This window comes from Balaenoptera acutorostrata, chromosome 9, assembly GCF_949987535.1.
Source record: "Balaenoptera acutorostrata chromosome 9, mBalAcu1.1, whole genome shotgun sequence".
Lineage (NCBI taxonomy): Eukaryota > Metazoa > Chordata > Mammalia > Artiodactyla > Balaenopteridae > Balaenoptera > Balaenoptera acutorostrata.
This window is the reverse complement of record NC_080072.1, coordinates 65,584,620-65,601,804: the sequence shown is the minus strand read 5'-3', so window position 1 is coordinate 65,601,804 and position 17,185 is coordinate 65,584,620. Positions and strand designations below refer to the sequence as shown.

Genomic DNA, 17,185 nt, shown 5'->3' with positions numbered 1-17,185 from the left:
TATATAACGTGCAACACAGCATTCTCCATCCCATGTCCACAACAGACATTTCTAACATATCATAGCAGTATTTCCCACTGAACCCAGAATTCTTTTCTCACAAAAGTCTCTAGGCAGCCACCCCTAATAAACTGAAGCTGACACTTAAAACCTATCTGCCATCCCAGGATTAGAGGAAACTAACAAGATGCAGAGGGGATTTTCTCTGCGAACAAAACTTCAGGTGCAATCAGGTACTACCGCTCGAAAGCCTTCTCCTCCAGGTCCCGCTGCTTCTTCATGACAGCACTCCTTTCCCAGTCATCCTGTAAGTTTTGGTAGATTCTGCTCACTCGCTCAAGCTCAGCATTTCTGTCTGCCAAGTGCCTAGAGAGAACAGAAGAGTCTGAGATTCCATTCATTAATACCGGGAAGGGCATGCACCAACCTTAGGAGCCCCATTCCTTTCATGCTAAGTTAAACAGAAAAGCTTCTGGTTTTGTTCACCACTCTTTGAAATAGACTAAGGGGCATGAACACTGTAAAAACATAGTGAAACTCCTAGCAAATAATTTGTGGGTCTAGGACCTTTCATCTTCAATCCTGGTTTAAATTAGCAGGATTAAAACCTTTTTCCAATTAACACATTCAGCCTTTAAAGCCATCAATTTCCTTTGAGGCTAATTTAACTGATCTGAAGATTCATCTCGAATGGATTTGCTACACTTTGCTTCCTTCCTTTTAGTCCAGCCTCTCAGCTGTCAGTAGTCCGCCCACCAGTTCTGCCAGATGTTTTACAAGACAAAGTAGACAGGCATATGAATGAATGGTTAGAAAGGGGGAAAGAAACAGAAATGACTAAGCAAAAGAAAATGAAATCGAGAAAATATCTAACATTGTGAAGAAGGGTAAAAAAAAAAGAAAAGTGTTTGGTGAAGGTCACATCATCAAAGGCATGACTGCAGTATAATAATCTCTCTTCAAGCACAGTGTTCCAGCATTCCCAATGTTAAGTGTTTCTATTACTGGTCTCTAAACATGTAGTCACTGCTGTGTGAATCACCTTAAACCTGGTTCAATATAAATGTGTCTATTTCTTGCCAAACTGAAACTCTTACAGTCAGTTCTCATTAAATTCTGGAAGGGACTTCACTAAATGTGACCCTTGATTTAGCCTGCCTACTCTGAAGGGTCTTGTGTTACAGGTACCAACTGCCACGAGGTGTCAGGACCCGCCGATAAAATACTGTAATGTGCTCTGTGCTGGTTCACTTATTCTAAAATAGCGTGGCCCCATTATCCTCTAACAAGCGTTGATTCAATAGCTATTGTGCGGTCATTATAAAGATTAAGTAGGATAATATACAGAAAGCGCCAATGCCTATCACAAAATGGGAGTTCAATGACAGAATGGTACCTATTATATATATTTTTTCATAACCTTTTTTATCTTTTCACGGTTTTTTTAAATTGTAGTTAAAAAAAAAAAAAAAAACGCATAGGGGCTTCCCTGGTGGTGCAGTGGTTAAGAATTGCCTGCCAATGCAGGGGACACAGGTTCGAGCCCTGGTCCAGGAAGATCCCACATGCCGCGGAGCAACTAAGCCCGTACGCCACAACTACTGAGCCTACGTTCTAGAGCCTGTGAGCCCAAACTACTGAGCCCGCGTGCCACAACTACTGAAGCCCGTGCTCCGCAACAAGAGAAGCCACCGCAATGAGAAGCCCACACGCCGTAATGAAGAGCAGCCCCCGCTCACCGCAACTAGAGAAAGCCCGCACGCAGCAACAAAGACCCAACGCAGCCAAAAGTAAATTAATTAATTAAATTAAAAGAAAAAAACCCGCATAACATAATATTGACTATCTTAACCATTTCTAAACATGCAGATATATAGTGTTAACTATATTCCCACTGTTGTGCAATCAGTATCTAGAACTCTTTTCACCTTGCAAAACTGAAATTCTAAATCCATTAAACAACTCCCTATTTCTCCTTCCCCCAACCCCTGTCAGCTACCATTCTACTTTGTTTCCATGAATTAGACTACCCTAATTACCTTATATAAACAGAGTCATACAGTATTTGTCTTCTTTTTGTGGCAGGCTTATTTCACTTAACATAATGTCCTCAAGGTTCATCCACGTTGTAGCATGTGTCAGAACTTTCTTTCTTTTTAAGGCTGAGTAATATTCCATTGTATGTGTATACTGCACTTTGTTTATCCTTTCATCTGTGGTTGGACATTTGAGTCGCTGCTATTTCTTAGCTATCATGAATTATGCTGCTATGAACATAAGTGTGCAAATACCTCTGAAAGATCATGCTTTCAAATCTTTTGGATATAGACTCAGAAGTGGAATTATTGAATCACATGGTAACTCCACTTTTAATTTTTTGAGGAACCACCACTGTTTTCCATAGTGGTTATACCAATTTACATTCCCACCAACAGCATACAGGGTTCCTATTTCTCCACATCCTTTCCAATGCTTACTATTTTCTGTTTTTTTTTTTTTTTTTTTTAATAATAGCCATCCTAACACATGTCAGGTAGTCTCCCTCTCTCTTTCCCTTTCCCTCCCTCTCTCTCTCTCTTTCCTTGCCAGTTCTAGTTTCCTTTATCTTTCCTCTTTACATCATATATATTCACATCTTAATGGTTTTATCTAATACTGAATAGACAATTTTCTTCCTTCCTAATCTTTTGAATGGTCTAAAAGAAGTACTTGTTAAATGTTTCATGGTGTATGTGGTGTAAGAAAAATATATAATTGTTCTTGTTTTGGACATTTCACAAGGCAATTAAACCACAGATATTATATAATCCAAGATAAATGATAACACATTTTATCTTTGCATTTATGAAATCTTATTACACTATTCTGCAAATGTATAAATGTTTTCTTTTCAGAAAAAAACATAGAAAAAAAAGATAGCCATCTTATCCATGTATGTCACACTGATATATATATCCTAAATAGTGAAAGACATTTTCTTACATCTATATAGGTGTTTTGCAGGGGAAAACATGAACAATTTGCTGACTGCTTACTCCATTCGGACTTCCATAGAGTTGGCATTCCAGCATTCTATATTATTAGAATTAAATTATTAAATTGTGTAATATAAAACACAGCCGTATTTTAAATCTCACATTCCTACCTTGCCACCTTTATTCACTGGAGTAGAGAATCCCTGTGTCGCAGGTTCACATAAGTAAATATTCAATAAAACACGGAATACCTCTTATCTTGGAGAGGCACACATAGAGTTAAATGTTAAATGACCTCCAACAGGGTTCCAACAGGTTCACCCCCACACTCTCCCAGAGCATGGAAACCATTTGTTAATGAGCAGCTACCTCCTTGTGGTTTTGATTTGTATTTCCCCAGTGATTACTGATGTTGAGCATCCTTTCATATGCTTTTTGGCCATTGTTATACAATTCTTTAAAGGATAGGTTAAAAGTCAGTTTACTTTAAATGCCTAGAAAGTAAGAACATGAAGTAAGATTAGAGGGGAAGCAACTAGGATTCTCCCAAGACTGCTGGTGGAAGCAAATTGCTGTACCTTTTTAGAAAGCAAAGTGTCAGTATCTGGTAGTATTTAAAATGTGCCACACACTTGATCCAGCAACCCCACTTTTAGGAATTTATCCAGTAGAAACAAAACAACCAGTATAAGGAAAAATAAGAAAAATGCTAAATGCAGAATTGTTGTAATAGCAAAATACCTGGAAACAAAGTGAATGTTCATCAATGGTGCAAAAGCTAAACTATATAATCCATATTATAGATAGTATGCTGTTATTAAAGAAAAATGAATTTCATATATAGGTACTGACCTAAATACAAATTAATGACACATTATTAGGTTAAAGGAAGGTTGGGTTGCAGAGTAATATGTAAGATCTCATGGGCCTCATTTTCATTTACAAAAATGGAAGGAAAAATATATGTGTGTATATTGTTTGAATATATTTATAAAGAACAGGAAAAAAATGTAGAAGGCTAAACTTAACACTGACTACTCGGTAGAGGAGATTATTAACCTTTTTTTTTTTTAATCTCTCCACTAACTGACTTAACGAGCATGAATTGTTATATTTTTTTAAACAAAAGCAGAAAAGTTTAAAGAAAAAAAAGTAAAACAAGTAAAAATACTTCAGCAGGCCTGTTTGGATCACACAGACTAAGTCATTCCCTCTGAAAGAAAGTGACCTTCTAGTTGCCACAGGAAGATCTAAGATCACATCTTGAGATGGACCGAGGATGGGGAAGTTGGAAAAGAAAAGAGAAGAGAATACGGAATAATCAGTAAAGGATATAGAAACAAAAGACAAGGATCTAATCCATATAAAAATGGGGGTTTACAACCAGAACTCCAACAAAAGAGATAACCAGATAACAGCCATAGTTTGTATTTGATCAGAACTCTGAAGTTTCCAGAAATGCTCTCACATACATAATCTCATTTAATCGTCATAGTGAGGATAGGCAGGGCGGGTGTGATATCCTTATTTTTTCATATGAGGAAAAGAGAGCTCAAAGACCCCGTGTGTGATATGGTCCAGGTCACACAGTCTGGAAGTGACAGAGTTTAAACCCTCCTAACTCCATGTTCAGGAGAACAGCCAGAGAAGCTAAGGAGCAGAGGAGGAAACTGCAATAATCTCCGCAACACATGCAAAGGGTCCCAGATCTGGCTGTGGCAGCATGCACGGAAAGGCAGAGCCACGGCGGGGCAAGGGGCAGCTGTTTGCTATGAAACAAGCTCCTTACAAGAACTTCTTCATTTGACCCTTAACCACCTTGGAGGTAGATATTAGCATTCTCCCTAATAACTGATAAGGAAACCAATGCCCTCAGGGGGCTGTAACCTGCCCAATCCCACACAACTAGTGAAATGGCAGAACCGCATATCAATCAATCAGAATGGAGACCGGAAGTGGTCTTGGAGACCCCAGGTGTTCATCCATTAGGTGAAAGGTCGTGGAGAGGTGGGATGGGGGATCCCAGGGAGGGGCAGGAGCAGCCTGGGCAGCAGGGGTGCACCTGTGGGGCTTGGGGCAACAGCTGTTAATCAAGAAGTATGGAAATACTTCAGTATTTTAGCAAACAGTACAGACATACAAGTATACATTGCCCTGGGCTGATGCAAGACTCAGTCCCACATCTGATTTGACTCCAAAAGCCATGCTTTAAACTACTCTCACCTCTCTACCCCAATCCAACCCCACCCTTATCACAATACCCTCCCACCTTCACCCAATTATTCTACTCATATATTCATGTCTGAACCTACTTGCTATAGAACATAACAGATCTTTGCACCATCCCACTGACCATTTATAAAATTTATAGAATTTTAATATAATAACTTTTTTTCTTTTTATAAGTACAACTGCCTTTTTAAAAGAGGAGATTCCTTTGAAGAGAAGCCCTCTTGGAACTCCTGAGAACTTTGATCAAGTATCTGAAAATTGCTGAACATCTACAAAGAAGAAACTAGTTCTCTGTGGCAATCAGGGGGTGAAAGAGGGAGAGTAGGAAACATGGGAAATGGGAAGACAAGAAGTAGCCAAGGAGATGTTACAAGGCTGAGGGCTGGTCAGGATCTTAAAAAATTCCCCATTTGTGGGGTAACCAATGGGTACTTTAAAACAGCGGGTGTCTGATGTTTGAATTTAAAGGTATTGTGCATTGATATGGCATAAAGTCCTCCTCTGCCTACCCTGACACCTTCAGCACCCCTGCACCAGCAAACATCAGCACAGCTTACTACATGCGCGGTTCTCTGAAGAAGGGGTTTAGTGGAGGTTGAGAAAGGGCCTCAGTTTCATGTTTGTGTCCACTTGAGTAGGACAGCACATTTGTGGCTCACATTGTATTTCCAGTGGCCAGTGCTGGGGTGGACAACTCTTTTCAGACATTGTCCTGTAAAGGGAAAGAAAACTATGGAAAGGTAACTAGAGGGAGAAGTGGGATCGAGAGAGTTTGTTTGTAACTTATGGTTAGCAAAGGGGAAAGGGGGTGGGGGAGGGATAAATTAGGAGTTTGGGATTAGCAGATACAAACTGCTATAAATAAAATAGATAAACAAGAGAACTATATTCAACATCTTATAATAAACCATAATGGAAAAGAATATGAAAAAAGATAACACATTTGGAATTAATTATTGTTTATCTTACATTATGTATGTGTATAAATATGTTTATATACACATGAATACATAATATTCTTTTAAAAATGAGTTTGTTTTTAACTTAATAACTTTTCTTCATAGGGTGACTTGTGGGGATGAAACGAGATAAAGCACATAATAAGCTTAGAACAATATTTTGCACATAGTAAGTCCTCAATGTGTTCACTATCTTGATTGCTTCTCTGGAGGGGAGGGGAGGAGGAGGAGGAGGAAAGATCCAGGGTGTCTTACTCTTTGTGTGTCCTCTGAAGCATCAGCAGATCCCACTTTTGGTCCACCAGCTGGTGCAAGATGGCTGTCCTCTTGTGGTTAGCGGCTGCCTCCAGCTGGTGCCTCATGTAATTCTGTTCTCTCTTTCGCTTTTCCACCATCGGCTCACCCTCTTCCTTACCAAAGATGGGCTCAGAAGAGTCTGGCTCAAACATGGGCAACTGGGGGCGTTTGTTCTTTATCTGAAGCAGGGACACACATGATGCAGATGATAATTATACCAGGGAATAGACTTAATGCACAAGGCCGTAGCATAGTAAATACCAGCACCTCAGAGGAGAGAACAAGGGCCTCAGAACCACCAAATGGATAACACATAAGAGTATTAGTAACATTACAGGATTTATACATATTTTTAGAATGCTACTGAAACCCTGCAAAAGTTTAAAGGAATAATTGGCCCCTTACCTGTGCATCCAAAGCTCTCTTGTAACACTGTGTTTCTTCCATCTTATCTTTTATATATTTGGCTCTTTGCGCAGCAAGTCTGGCAGTTATGAATAAGAGAAGTTGGGACCACAGTTTGTTGTAGAGTGTTTAGTAATACAGATTAACATCAACAAAACATGTTTAATAAATATTAATAGGAATAAGAGCCTGATGAAAAGTGATATTTCCTTCTAGGAACTTTCATTTTAAGAAAGAAAAGAGTAATTCAAATCCATAGGCTAGTGGACAATGTGTTGGACAGGGATGGATGGGCAGGTATAAGCGAGTGACCAACCATATAGTTCAAATGCACTACCATTAAGACAGGCACCCCTCCTCCCCCCATGCTTAAAGAAATCTAGATGGGAAAGCAGGAAGTGTCTGTGCATGCAATACAATGACTCATCATAAGATTCCTTTTTAAGAAGAGTGGTCTTTCCTATTATAAAATGAATCTATTATATGCAACCTCCACATGATCTGTAAAGTGAATATAATGGAACATATGCATTTTATGGAAATAGATTTTTGGTCACAGAAACTAGATACTTATTTGTTTTAGGAGTTTCTCTCACACCACAGTAGCCTCCTTAATTGCTCTCCTGACCTCAGTAGCAGAAGTATGGCCCGCTTAGGCATGTTTGAACTCTGTGGCCCTGACCCTATCCCAGGCCTCAGATAACCCAAGCAGGACCAATCAGATTCTCTTTCCTGAAAATTTGGAATTGAGACTGAAATTCATCCAACTGTGAGCTGGAGTACAGACAATGTCAGCTAAGGAGCTGGGGTGTGAGCAGGTGGAAAGCTTTTTTTACATGGATTTTAGTTCCTGGTTCCAGTCTTCCTGGGTCCCCCATACATTCCTGCCCTCAGGTTCCATAGGACACCCTTCATACTTATAATACCACTCAGCTTTGCCTTGAGGTTACCTGGGAATAGCTGGGAAGGAAGCCTGCTCAAGACAAGTCCCTTCCTCCATCTACCAAGATTAGTGATCACAAAACAATACAAAATGATACTCTGTAATTAAAATGATTATAGACAGCAATCATTACTCTAACGATAGTTATAATAATGCTGGCTTTTCCATGTTTCTAATGAAGTGTTAGGCTATGGTACTGGCTGCTAGCTGGGTTAGTTTGCTCAGTTGGTTACAGTTGTGCTAATGAAACTACCAACGCTGATCCAATCCCACATGGAAAGAAGCATCACGTGAACATTCCGAATCCATTTTTCAGGGCATGTCTAGCTAGACTCACTCCTCTGTCTGCTGCACTTGTTCCAGGCGGTCCATCAACTCTCTGTTTTGTCTTTGCATTATGTCCTTTTCCCGTCTGTGACCCATTTGTTTCAGGAGACTTTGGGAGTATTCCTCTTGCTTAAAAGCATTAATCTCAGGACTGAGTGGCCGTTTATCAAACAAGAAGGATTTCTAGAATGAAAGAGAAGCAACTCATTTACTCTAGAATACTAAAAAGCAACACAGAATAAGGGTAATCATTCAGAAGACTAAAATCAATCAGAAAGCCTTGATTAATTTATAATATGTGCCCAGTCCTCAACACACTGACCAGCTAGTGACCCACAGAATCATCTGAGTACGCTCAAGGATGAATCTGAGCAGAACTGACCAAAGCCCCATAACTGAGAGGGAGATGAAAAAGGACTTCACGGAGTAGGTCCTCCGCTAGTACTTAAACAACTTGCATACTGAAAGGAGGAGGAATTCTGAGTGAGTGCAGAAGCATGAGCAGGGACTGCGAGGAAGTGGAAGAGGGAAAATTGAGCTCCTGCTCTGGGCTTAGCCACGCTAGACACTGGGAACCCAGCCGTGATCAAGAACAGAGATCCACAGGGCTTCCCTGGTGGCGCAGTCGTTGAGAATCTGCCTGCCAATGCAGGGGACACAGGTTCGAGCCCTGGTCTGGGAAGATCCCACATGCCGCAGAGCAACTAAGCCTGTGTGCCACAACTACCGAGCCTGTGCTCTAGAGCCTGCAAGCCACAACTACTGAGCCTGCGTGCTGCAACTACTGAAGCCTGCGTGCCTAGAGCCTGTGCTCCGCAACAAGAGAAGCCACCGCAATGAGAAGCCCGTTCACCACAACGAAGAGTAGCCCCCGCTCGCCGCAATTACAGAAAGCCCGTGAGCAGCAACAAAGTCCCAACACAGCCAAAAATAAGTAAATAAAATAAATAAATTAAAAAAAAAAAAGAACAGAGATCCACAGAGAGCCTCACTCTCATTGAGCCTGCATGCTGGTGCAAGAGACAGCCAACAAGCAAACCACACACAGATAATTTAAGGTAGTGATAGGTACTATGAAGCCCTTCTCATAGCGAGTGTCTGGGTGGGAATGGGGCTAAACTGGTTATTAGGGAAGGCTTTTATTAGGGAGGTGACTGAATCACCTCCACTGCAAATATCAGGGGACCAGTGTCCTATACAGAAGGATCAGCAAGTGCAAAGACACTAGATGGAAACAAGCAGAAAGAAGGTCTATGTGGCTGAGGCAGAGTGAGCAAGGGGAGAGTAGAGCAGGTGAGCTCAAAGAGGGAGACGGGCCAAACCAGGAGGACTTGGTAAGTCAAGGTAAGGCGTTTGGATTTTATTTTAATTCAGTGGAAGCCCATGAGAGGCTTTAAACCAGGTGGACCTTACATCTATCTAAGAGGAGAGAGAGAGAGGACCTAAAGCTCAAAAGCATGGTGCTCCCTCTTCCTCCTTCCCTATTGCCCCTGCCTGGAAGGTTTTGCCTCCATTCACTTCTTTACCTAACTCCTGTATGCCAGGAAGTCTTCTCAGGTCTCTGGTCTGGGTTAAGTGACTCTCCTCTTTGCACTGTTCAAAGATTTATCATAGCATTTAGTATATCACACTCTTGTCTCTTTAAATCTCTTTCCCCCACTATCCTGAGACTTTAGAGAGGGACCTTGTGTTATTCATCTTTGTATTCCTAGCCACTAGCAGAGTGGTCAGCACAAAGGAATTCAATGAATGCTTGATGATGAATAAAGAAAATCTATTTTATTAGGTGTATGTCCCGGAGTGTCACACTGCCTAGATAGTGAGGTGAAAGAAGGAAGATTCAGGCAGAAATAAAGGTAGGCACATCATGATTGGAAACATTAAATCAATGGCAAAACAGGTGGCTCACGTCCCTCTGAAGCTGGGGTTCTCAAACTTTAAGGAAACTACAAATCATCTAAGCCTCTTGTTCAAACGTAGATTCTCATTCTGGAGGTCTGAGGTGGCACCCTAGATTCTGCATTTCCAGCAAGCTCCCAGGGGAGCTCCCTGGTTCTCTACTTAGATCATCTGATCCTGGGGCAGGAATTTAATATACTGTCCCTATCCCCACCTCTCCCAGGTCCTGGTTGAAAATTACTATCATTAACAAGTGCTCTCATGACTAATAGGAACTGTATTATGAATGTGAATGGTGTGGAGGCAGATCCTGGACCACTCCTGCCCTGGAAGGAAGCTTCAGCCTTGCACAATCCTCTTTTTACCTCTACCACTTTAAAAAATTGGCGCAATACGGAGAGTGGATCCAAATGCTCACAAGTAGGGCAGGTATCAGCCCTAGAAATTTCGAAAAGACTCTTACATAAAATTCAGGTTTCTCATTCTTGTGGATTCTTATGGCTTCAGCAACTCCAAGATTATAGGCAGCATTTTTTTGATTCTGTTCTCTACTAGCCAGACTTCGCATCTTTGAGGAAAAAAAAAATCACATATGAAATAGAGCTTTTAAAAATTTAATTCTACTGTATTAAAGTAACCCAACCAAGGTATAAACCTGCCTTTTGGAGGCAATGGTAAATACTTTCTGATGTGTTCATAGATTTTTTTTTTTAAGTGGGCTTTTGTTTCCCATTCTTGGGCTCCAGGCACCACCTCTACAGGGATTGTAAGAAGGAACAGAAGATTTCAAGAGTGGTTACCTCTGATATCACAAATGCAGGAGAGGACAGTCAGGCCAGTTATTGGAGATCACAGAAATTGGGATAAAGCAAATACCAAGGTGCCATTCTGTCTTTACTTGAGATAGGTCATGAATTTGAAGGGAAAAGCCCTGACTGGGATTATATTTTATGAGAAATAAAAAATAAAGCTATATAATCCAGGAATTCCACCTTTAAAACTCAGTCTTGGGAATTCCCTGGTGGTCCCGTGGTTAGGACTTGGCCTTCTCACTGCTAGGGGCCCGGGTTCAATCCCTAGTCGGGGAACGAAGATCCCACAAGCTGCACGGTCTGGCCAATAAATAAATAATAAAACTCAGTCTTCATGAGGGGGGGGTGGGGGGGAATCAGTGACACGTACAAACATCAGCTGCACGGATATTCATCCCAGGACTGTTTACTATTAGAGAAAACTTGGACACAACCTAAGTTTTAGTTCAGCAGTAAGTAAATGGTTCAATATGTTACAGTACAGACACACGATGGAACTTTTTAAATGGTGTTTTATAATCACGTTCTCCTGTCCTGTGTTAAACACTCCTTAACTGAGGTGTTGATCTACCTGCTCTTTGAAGAGAGCCTCTTGATCTTTCAGCATCTGATACTGCTGTAGGAGTCGTTCATCTTCCACCTCTCTCCTCTTCCTCTCCTCACTGTAGTACAACGGGGAATTCCGCTGTGCTCGTTGCAAGCATACATAACACATTTCCTGTAACACCAAGTTTTAGGACAAATTGACTTTTTTTTTTTTAACATCTTTATTGGAGTATAATTGCTTTACAATGGTGTGTTAGTTTCTGCTTTATAACAAAGTGAATCAGTTATACATATACATATGTTCCCATATCTCTTCCCTCTTGCATCTCCCTCCCTCCCACCCCTCTAGGTGGTCACAAAGCACAGAGCTGATCTCCCTGTGCTATGTGGTTGCTTCCCACTAGCTATCTATTTTACGTTTGGTAGTGTATATATGTCCATGCCACTCTCTCACTTTGGACAAATGGACTTTTACCTTTTACCTTTTTGCCTGTGCATTCCCTTTCCAAGCTCTCCAAAGGTTAGGTGTATCAAGAAGTACACTTCATAAAAGGATGTATTAAAGATATTAGCCAAGGGAGATTTTCAGAGAAGGCCGCACAAATATTCCAGAGGATTTAATAAACTCTTGCCTCAACAGATGTGTATATAGCAACTGGAAAGTGGAGATTTCCCAACCCTATTTCTGTGAACTAGTAGATTTTGACTAGTAGATAGATTTATCACAGTCCAATTATGGGTCCTGAGTACCTGAGCCATACCCATATATTAAAGAAAGAGCAATTCCCAGAATTCTGTCTGAGAAACAGAAGTCAGAGGAAGATTCTGACTGGGTTTTATTTCTTTGAAGACACTGTACCTGTCCTGCCCTATTATGATCCTGGCAAGAAGTGGCTGGAGGAATTTTAGGCTTCATTTCATTGTCATTTTTCAGACCACCCAGAGATGGTAACCTATAAAAAACAATGCAACATTAATTAATGTTAATGTAGTCTGACATCAATTATCATCAATTAGTAATGATAATTTTAGAAACAAGTATAAATATAAGAAAATGAAAAATATCTCAGTGGTTTTCTTTAGAGCATCTACATGTATAGAGGTTAAGAAGCCAGGCTTTGTATCAGATAAACCTGGGTGGGTTCAAAGCCCAGCTTTCTTTATTAGAAGCTGACTGGCATTAGACAAGCTGGGTAATCTTACAAAGTCTCAGTTACCAATTCAGTGAAATTGGGATGAAATTTATTCATTCTCCAAAAATTTATTGAGTGTTTACTATATGTACTGCTCTAAGCATGGGAGAGGTAGTAAAGAACAAAATACACATAAAAAAAGCTCTGTCCTCATGGAATTGACATGCTGATGGGGGTAGACAGCCAATAAACAAGGTAAATGAGTGAATTCTATAGTCTATTCAGTGATGATAAATGCCATGCAATGCTGGAGGAATGGAGTATTAAATCATGAATAGAATGGCTAGGGAAGTTTTCACCAAAAAGGTGAAATTTGAGCAGATACCTGAAGGCAGTAAAGGAATAATAATCATCAGATATCTGATGGAAAAGGACCTAGCAGAGCAAATGAGCACTAAGGCCTTGAAGTGGGAGCACGCCTGTGTGCAGTATGGCTTGAGGAAGATGAGTTAGTGGGCAAAAAGTCGGAGAGAGGTCAGAGATCAGGCAGGACCTTGACGGCCACAGTAATGACTTTAGCTTTTACCCTGGGTGCGTGGAGGGTACAGTGTCCAGTATTAGCAAAGCTGTAGAGAACACAGCAGTCCCTCACATTACTGCTACTGGGGAGATAATTTGGTACAATCTTCCTGAGGATAACCGGTAATGTGTATCAAAAGCGTGAAAAATGGGCTCATCCCTTATCTCTGAAATTTCACTTCAAAGTTTTTATCCTACAGAATACGCAGGTGTGTGCAAAGAATTATGTGTGATTATATTTGTTACAACATGATTCATAATATAAAAAACTAAAAACCATCTAAGTATCCCACAGGAGATGGGCTAAACAAAAGGTTTAATCAATGAGACGATGAGAAACCATTTGTTCATGTTTTAGAATATTTAAAGCCATAGCGAAATTTTCACCACTGTTTGTGGTGTAGCAAAGGTTCATATGATATGATCTCAGTTTTGTTTCAAATGTATCTATATGTTTCAAGTACAAATATATGTACATATTATATATGCATTGAAATGAAGAATGTACACCCATAACATTACAGAAAGTTTCCTCTATTTAGTGGGGTTATGGGTGATTGTTTTGTATCTCTTGCTTTTCTCATTTCTTCCAAAATTTCTGTGATAAAGATGTATTACTTTAGTAATCAGAAAAAAAAAAGCCAAAAAAAACATTAGTCAACTTCTATAAGAAGCCTTTACTAGGAATCCCTAATAATTACTCCCTCCTCTTTGCAGCCTCTGTACTTTCTTTTGTTATCTTCATCACGTGCATTATTTCTTTAGCCTCAATCTCTCTACAAGACTAAGTTTATGAAAGTTGGTTTATATGTCTCATAGCTCTATAGCTTCAGTGTCCAGAATAGTGCCCGGCACACAGTGGTGTTCAATGTTTGTTGGATTGAACTAAATTCCAAAGTACTAGACATTTAATTCTCAATTATCTTTCATAACGAGATTACTCAAAAGAAGCATGCCTAGGGTTTTGAACATGACTTTAGGAATCTACAAAGCACCTAAATTACACATATGATAGCTGATATATTGTGACATTAATAAATTGAATGTTGACAGCACAGTGCAAGATATATAGTAGATGCTCAATAGATACTTATCAGAACCATAAGTTCTGATCTGAGGTCTTAAAAAGTATCCTACACAAAGGGAGAGGAGAAAATAGAAATCTTCTGATATAAGAAGAAAACAGGACCATCATAAATTGTAATACATTCATTTGCTCGAAGAACATTTATTGAGTGCCAGCCACGTTTGGCAAAAATGCTTTCCAATTTGATCTAAATATGAATTATGTCACATCATAATATCCACACACTCAGAAAACAAGACAGGTTTTCCCAAATCCAGAAGGAAAGTTAGATGTTTCCTCCTCTGTGCTATATTGTTTCCACCTCTGTCAGCATTTATCCTGCTGAATCATAATTTATCACTCTGGCTTTCCCACAGATTGTGAGCCCTGGTCGGCTTGATTATCCCCAGCACCTAGAATGTAGCATCAAGAATAGTGGATGAAGGAATGAATCAATGAACACTTATTTAAAATTCCCTGCATCAAGATAGGACTTGAAAATATACTTAGTAAAGTGCAACACAAAAAATACCCAGGGACTTCCCTGGTGGTCCAGTGGTTAAGAATCCGCATTCCAATGCAGGGGATGCAGGTTCGATCCCTGGTCCGGGAACTAAGATCCCACATGCCGCGGGGCAACTAAGGCCACGCGCCACAACTACTGAGCCCGAGCACTCTGGAGCCCACGTGCCACAATTAGCACTAGAGAAGCCCACACGCCACAACAAAGAAGAACCCACGTGCCACAACGAAGACACAGTGCAGGAAAGAGAGAGAGAGAGAGAGAGAATGGAAGAAAGAAAGAAAGAAAGAAAGAAAGGGAGGGAGGGAGGGAGGGAGGAAGAAAGAAAGAAAGAAAATACCCAATGCATTACCTTTCAATGTTCGTATTCTTCCCACCACTCCCATTCTGCTCCAATTTCTGCGGGAAACTGACATTTGTCACTTTGGCGGGGGAGATAGCTTGTCTATCTTGAATTACCTTGGGTGATAAGATCTCTGTAGAATGAATGAAAGTGAGTTTCCTTTGAACTCTACATAGGCGGTTTGTACTTAACACAGATTTTTAAAAACTCATAATTTTACTAGGGAAATTGTTCACATAAGATACACTTTCTTATCTTTAAAGTATTGTCCCTTGCCCTAGTGTGGTTAAAATATATATATTTTTTTGCTGTATATTTATTACATGCAAAGCTCTGGCCGGGCACTTTAGAAAATACAAAGAGGCAAGTCTCTGCCCTTAAAGATCTTTCAATAAATACAGTTGAAGAGGAAAAATAAGATATAAACAGAAAACATGAGAGCTGTCATTTGTGGAGGTCTTACCACCTGCCAACAGTACTAAGTGATTTACACACATTATATAAATAGTAACTCAGGACAGTGATGCAGAATGTCTAAATCTCAAATAAATGGTGCAATCTCTAATGTTCAGAGAAGAGAGAAGCCACTTCAGAATCCACTGATGAGAGAAGTTTTCATGGAGGAAGTGAGATGTGAAAAGGGTACAAAGAGGAGAGTAGGATTGGGATAGACTGTAAAAAAGGAACGGAATTCCAGGCAGGAGAAAAAGAGTGAACAGAAGCATGAAGTTGAGGAAGGGCAAGGCATGTTAGAAGAGCATGAATAGACAATTTTGCTCAAAGAAAGAGTCTGTAAGGAACAGTGACAAATGAAGCTAAAGAATGAAAGCATGTGAGTATTAGGCTAAAAGTTGGTATGTAATCCTGTAGGCCACATGTCACAAAACCAACATTCACAAGCCAATGTTTACCCGTTGATATATATTTTGTTTGGCCCAGTTAGCATTTTTGTTTCAATGTAAATTGGTTGCCAAAATTTAACGGTCAATAGATTTCATATGTCAGGATATCTGCTTCTCTTGAAGAGTCAGAAAATTTGCTACCACTTGGCCCACATTTCCACAAATCAATAATCTGCTAGACTACCTTATCAAAGGGTAGTTTGGCAACCTCTGGGGATCCCTAGGACCCTTTCAAAAAGTTTTTGAAGTCCTAAGATTTTCTTCACATGCTTCAACCAAAACAACATATCACACCAGATTATATGAAGACGCAGATATAAGAATCCACTATCTTCTATAAAGCCAGATATCAAAGATATAAAACTACCTCTCTTCAGTTTTCATAAAAATTATTATTTATGCTAACATGTCTCCCTATCATGTGACATACAGCCCAGTTCATGCATTTACGTTAGCTGCCTGGACCTTGTAGGCAGCTGAGTTTTGAGCCATGCAGAGCCAGCAAAGAGATCACAGTTTAAGAGTCTGAGAGTCATAAAGTGGTTAAGGTGAGATACAAGATTCCAGGAATAGAAGATGTTTGTTAGAGAGAAGAATACAGTGATTATTCATGAAACGAACTTTATTTATTTTGGCCATAGGAGTCGCTAAGCAGTATGGCTTGGCTCATAAGTAGTAAAGAGTGACAGATTATACCCAGAAATCATCGACCTACCTCGGACACCTTCTTCTTTGTCTGACTGGTCTTTTAACTTGCTCTTCCTTTGTCCATTCTGTCCACCTTCTTCTACAGTGGTCTCCATAGGCAGTTTGTTCTCCGTCTCCTTGAGCTCAGTCCTAGGAATGAACCAAGATATTTGTCCATAGGTGACTGTGTAAACTCTCAATTCTGAGAAGCAGCCAAGCTTGCTCACTGATTCTGAATGAAATAAGCCTACTTCTCTCAAGGGGGCAAGTGCTTTTATTTACTAAGTACAAATCATGGACTCATTCTCTTTGGGAGCCAACCATGACCCTCCCCCTTTTTATATAGATAAATTGCTTTGAAGGCCTGGATTTAAGTTTTGTTTTTTATATCAGCTTGAATTTGTCTTTTCTAGTTCTGTAACCAGATGCCATAGGCCTGAAACAGTGAAAGGTAGTCATCGGATAGCTTGAAGGCAAGGATTCATAGCCTGGTAGGCAGGGTACACCCAGAAATAACCACTCCTCTCCTCCCTCTTTCTCCTCCCCACTTCTCCATC

The 17,185-nt window shown here is 40.1% G+C and overlaps 1 protein-coding gene across 1 annotated transcript in view; it reads right to left on the bottom strand.

Moving 5' to 3' along the window:
* Nucleotides 1-17,185, bottom strand: part of CCDC81 (coiled-coil domain containing 81) — a 34,607-nt gene that overhangs the window by 2,527 nt on the left and 14,895 nt on the right. Inside the window, exons 6-14 of the mRNA XM_007168489.2 lie at nt 16,657-16,778; nt 15,049-15,172; nt 12,255-12,348; nt 11,421-11,567; nt 10,501-10,605; nt 8,149-8,321; nt 6,869-6,947; nt 6,422-6,642; nt 241-366 (exon numbers count right to left, since the gene is read on the bottom strand). Of these exons, the coding sequence (XP_007168551.2) occupies nt 241-366; nt 6,422-6,642; nt 6,869-6,947; nt 8,149-8,321; nt 10,501-10,605; nt 11,421-11,567; nt 12,255-12,348; nt 15,049-15,172; nt 16,657-16,778 (1,191 nt within the window). The remainder of the gene's footprint in view (nt 1-240; nt 367-6,421; nt 6,643-6,868; nt 6,948-8,148; nt 8,322-10,500; nt 10,606-11,420; nt 11,568-12,254; nt 12,349-15,048; nt 15,173-16,656; nt 16,779-17,185) is intronic.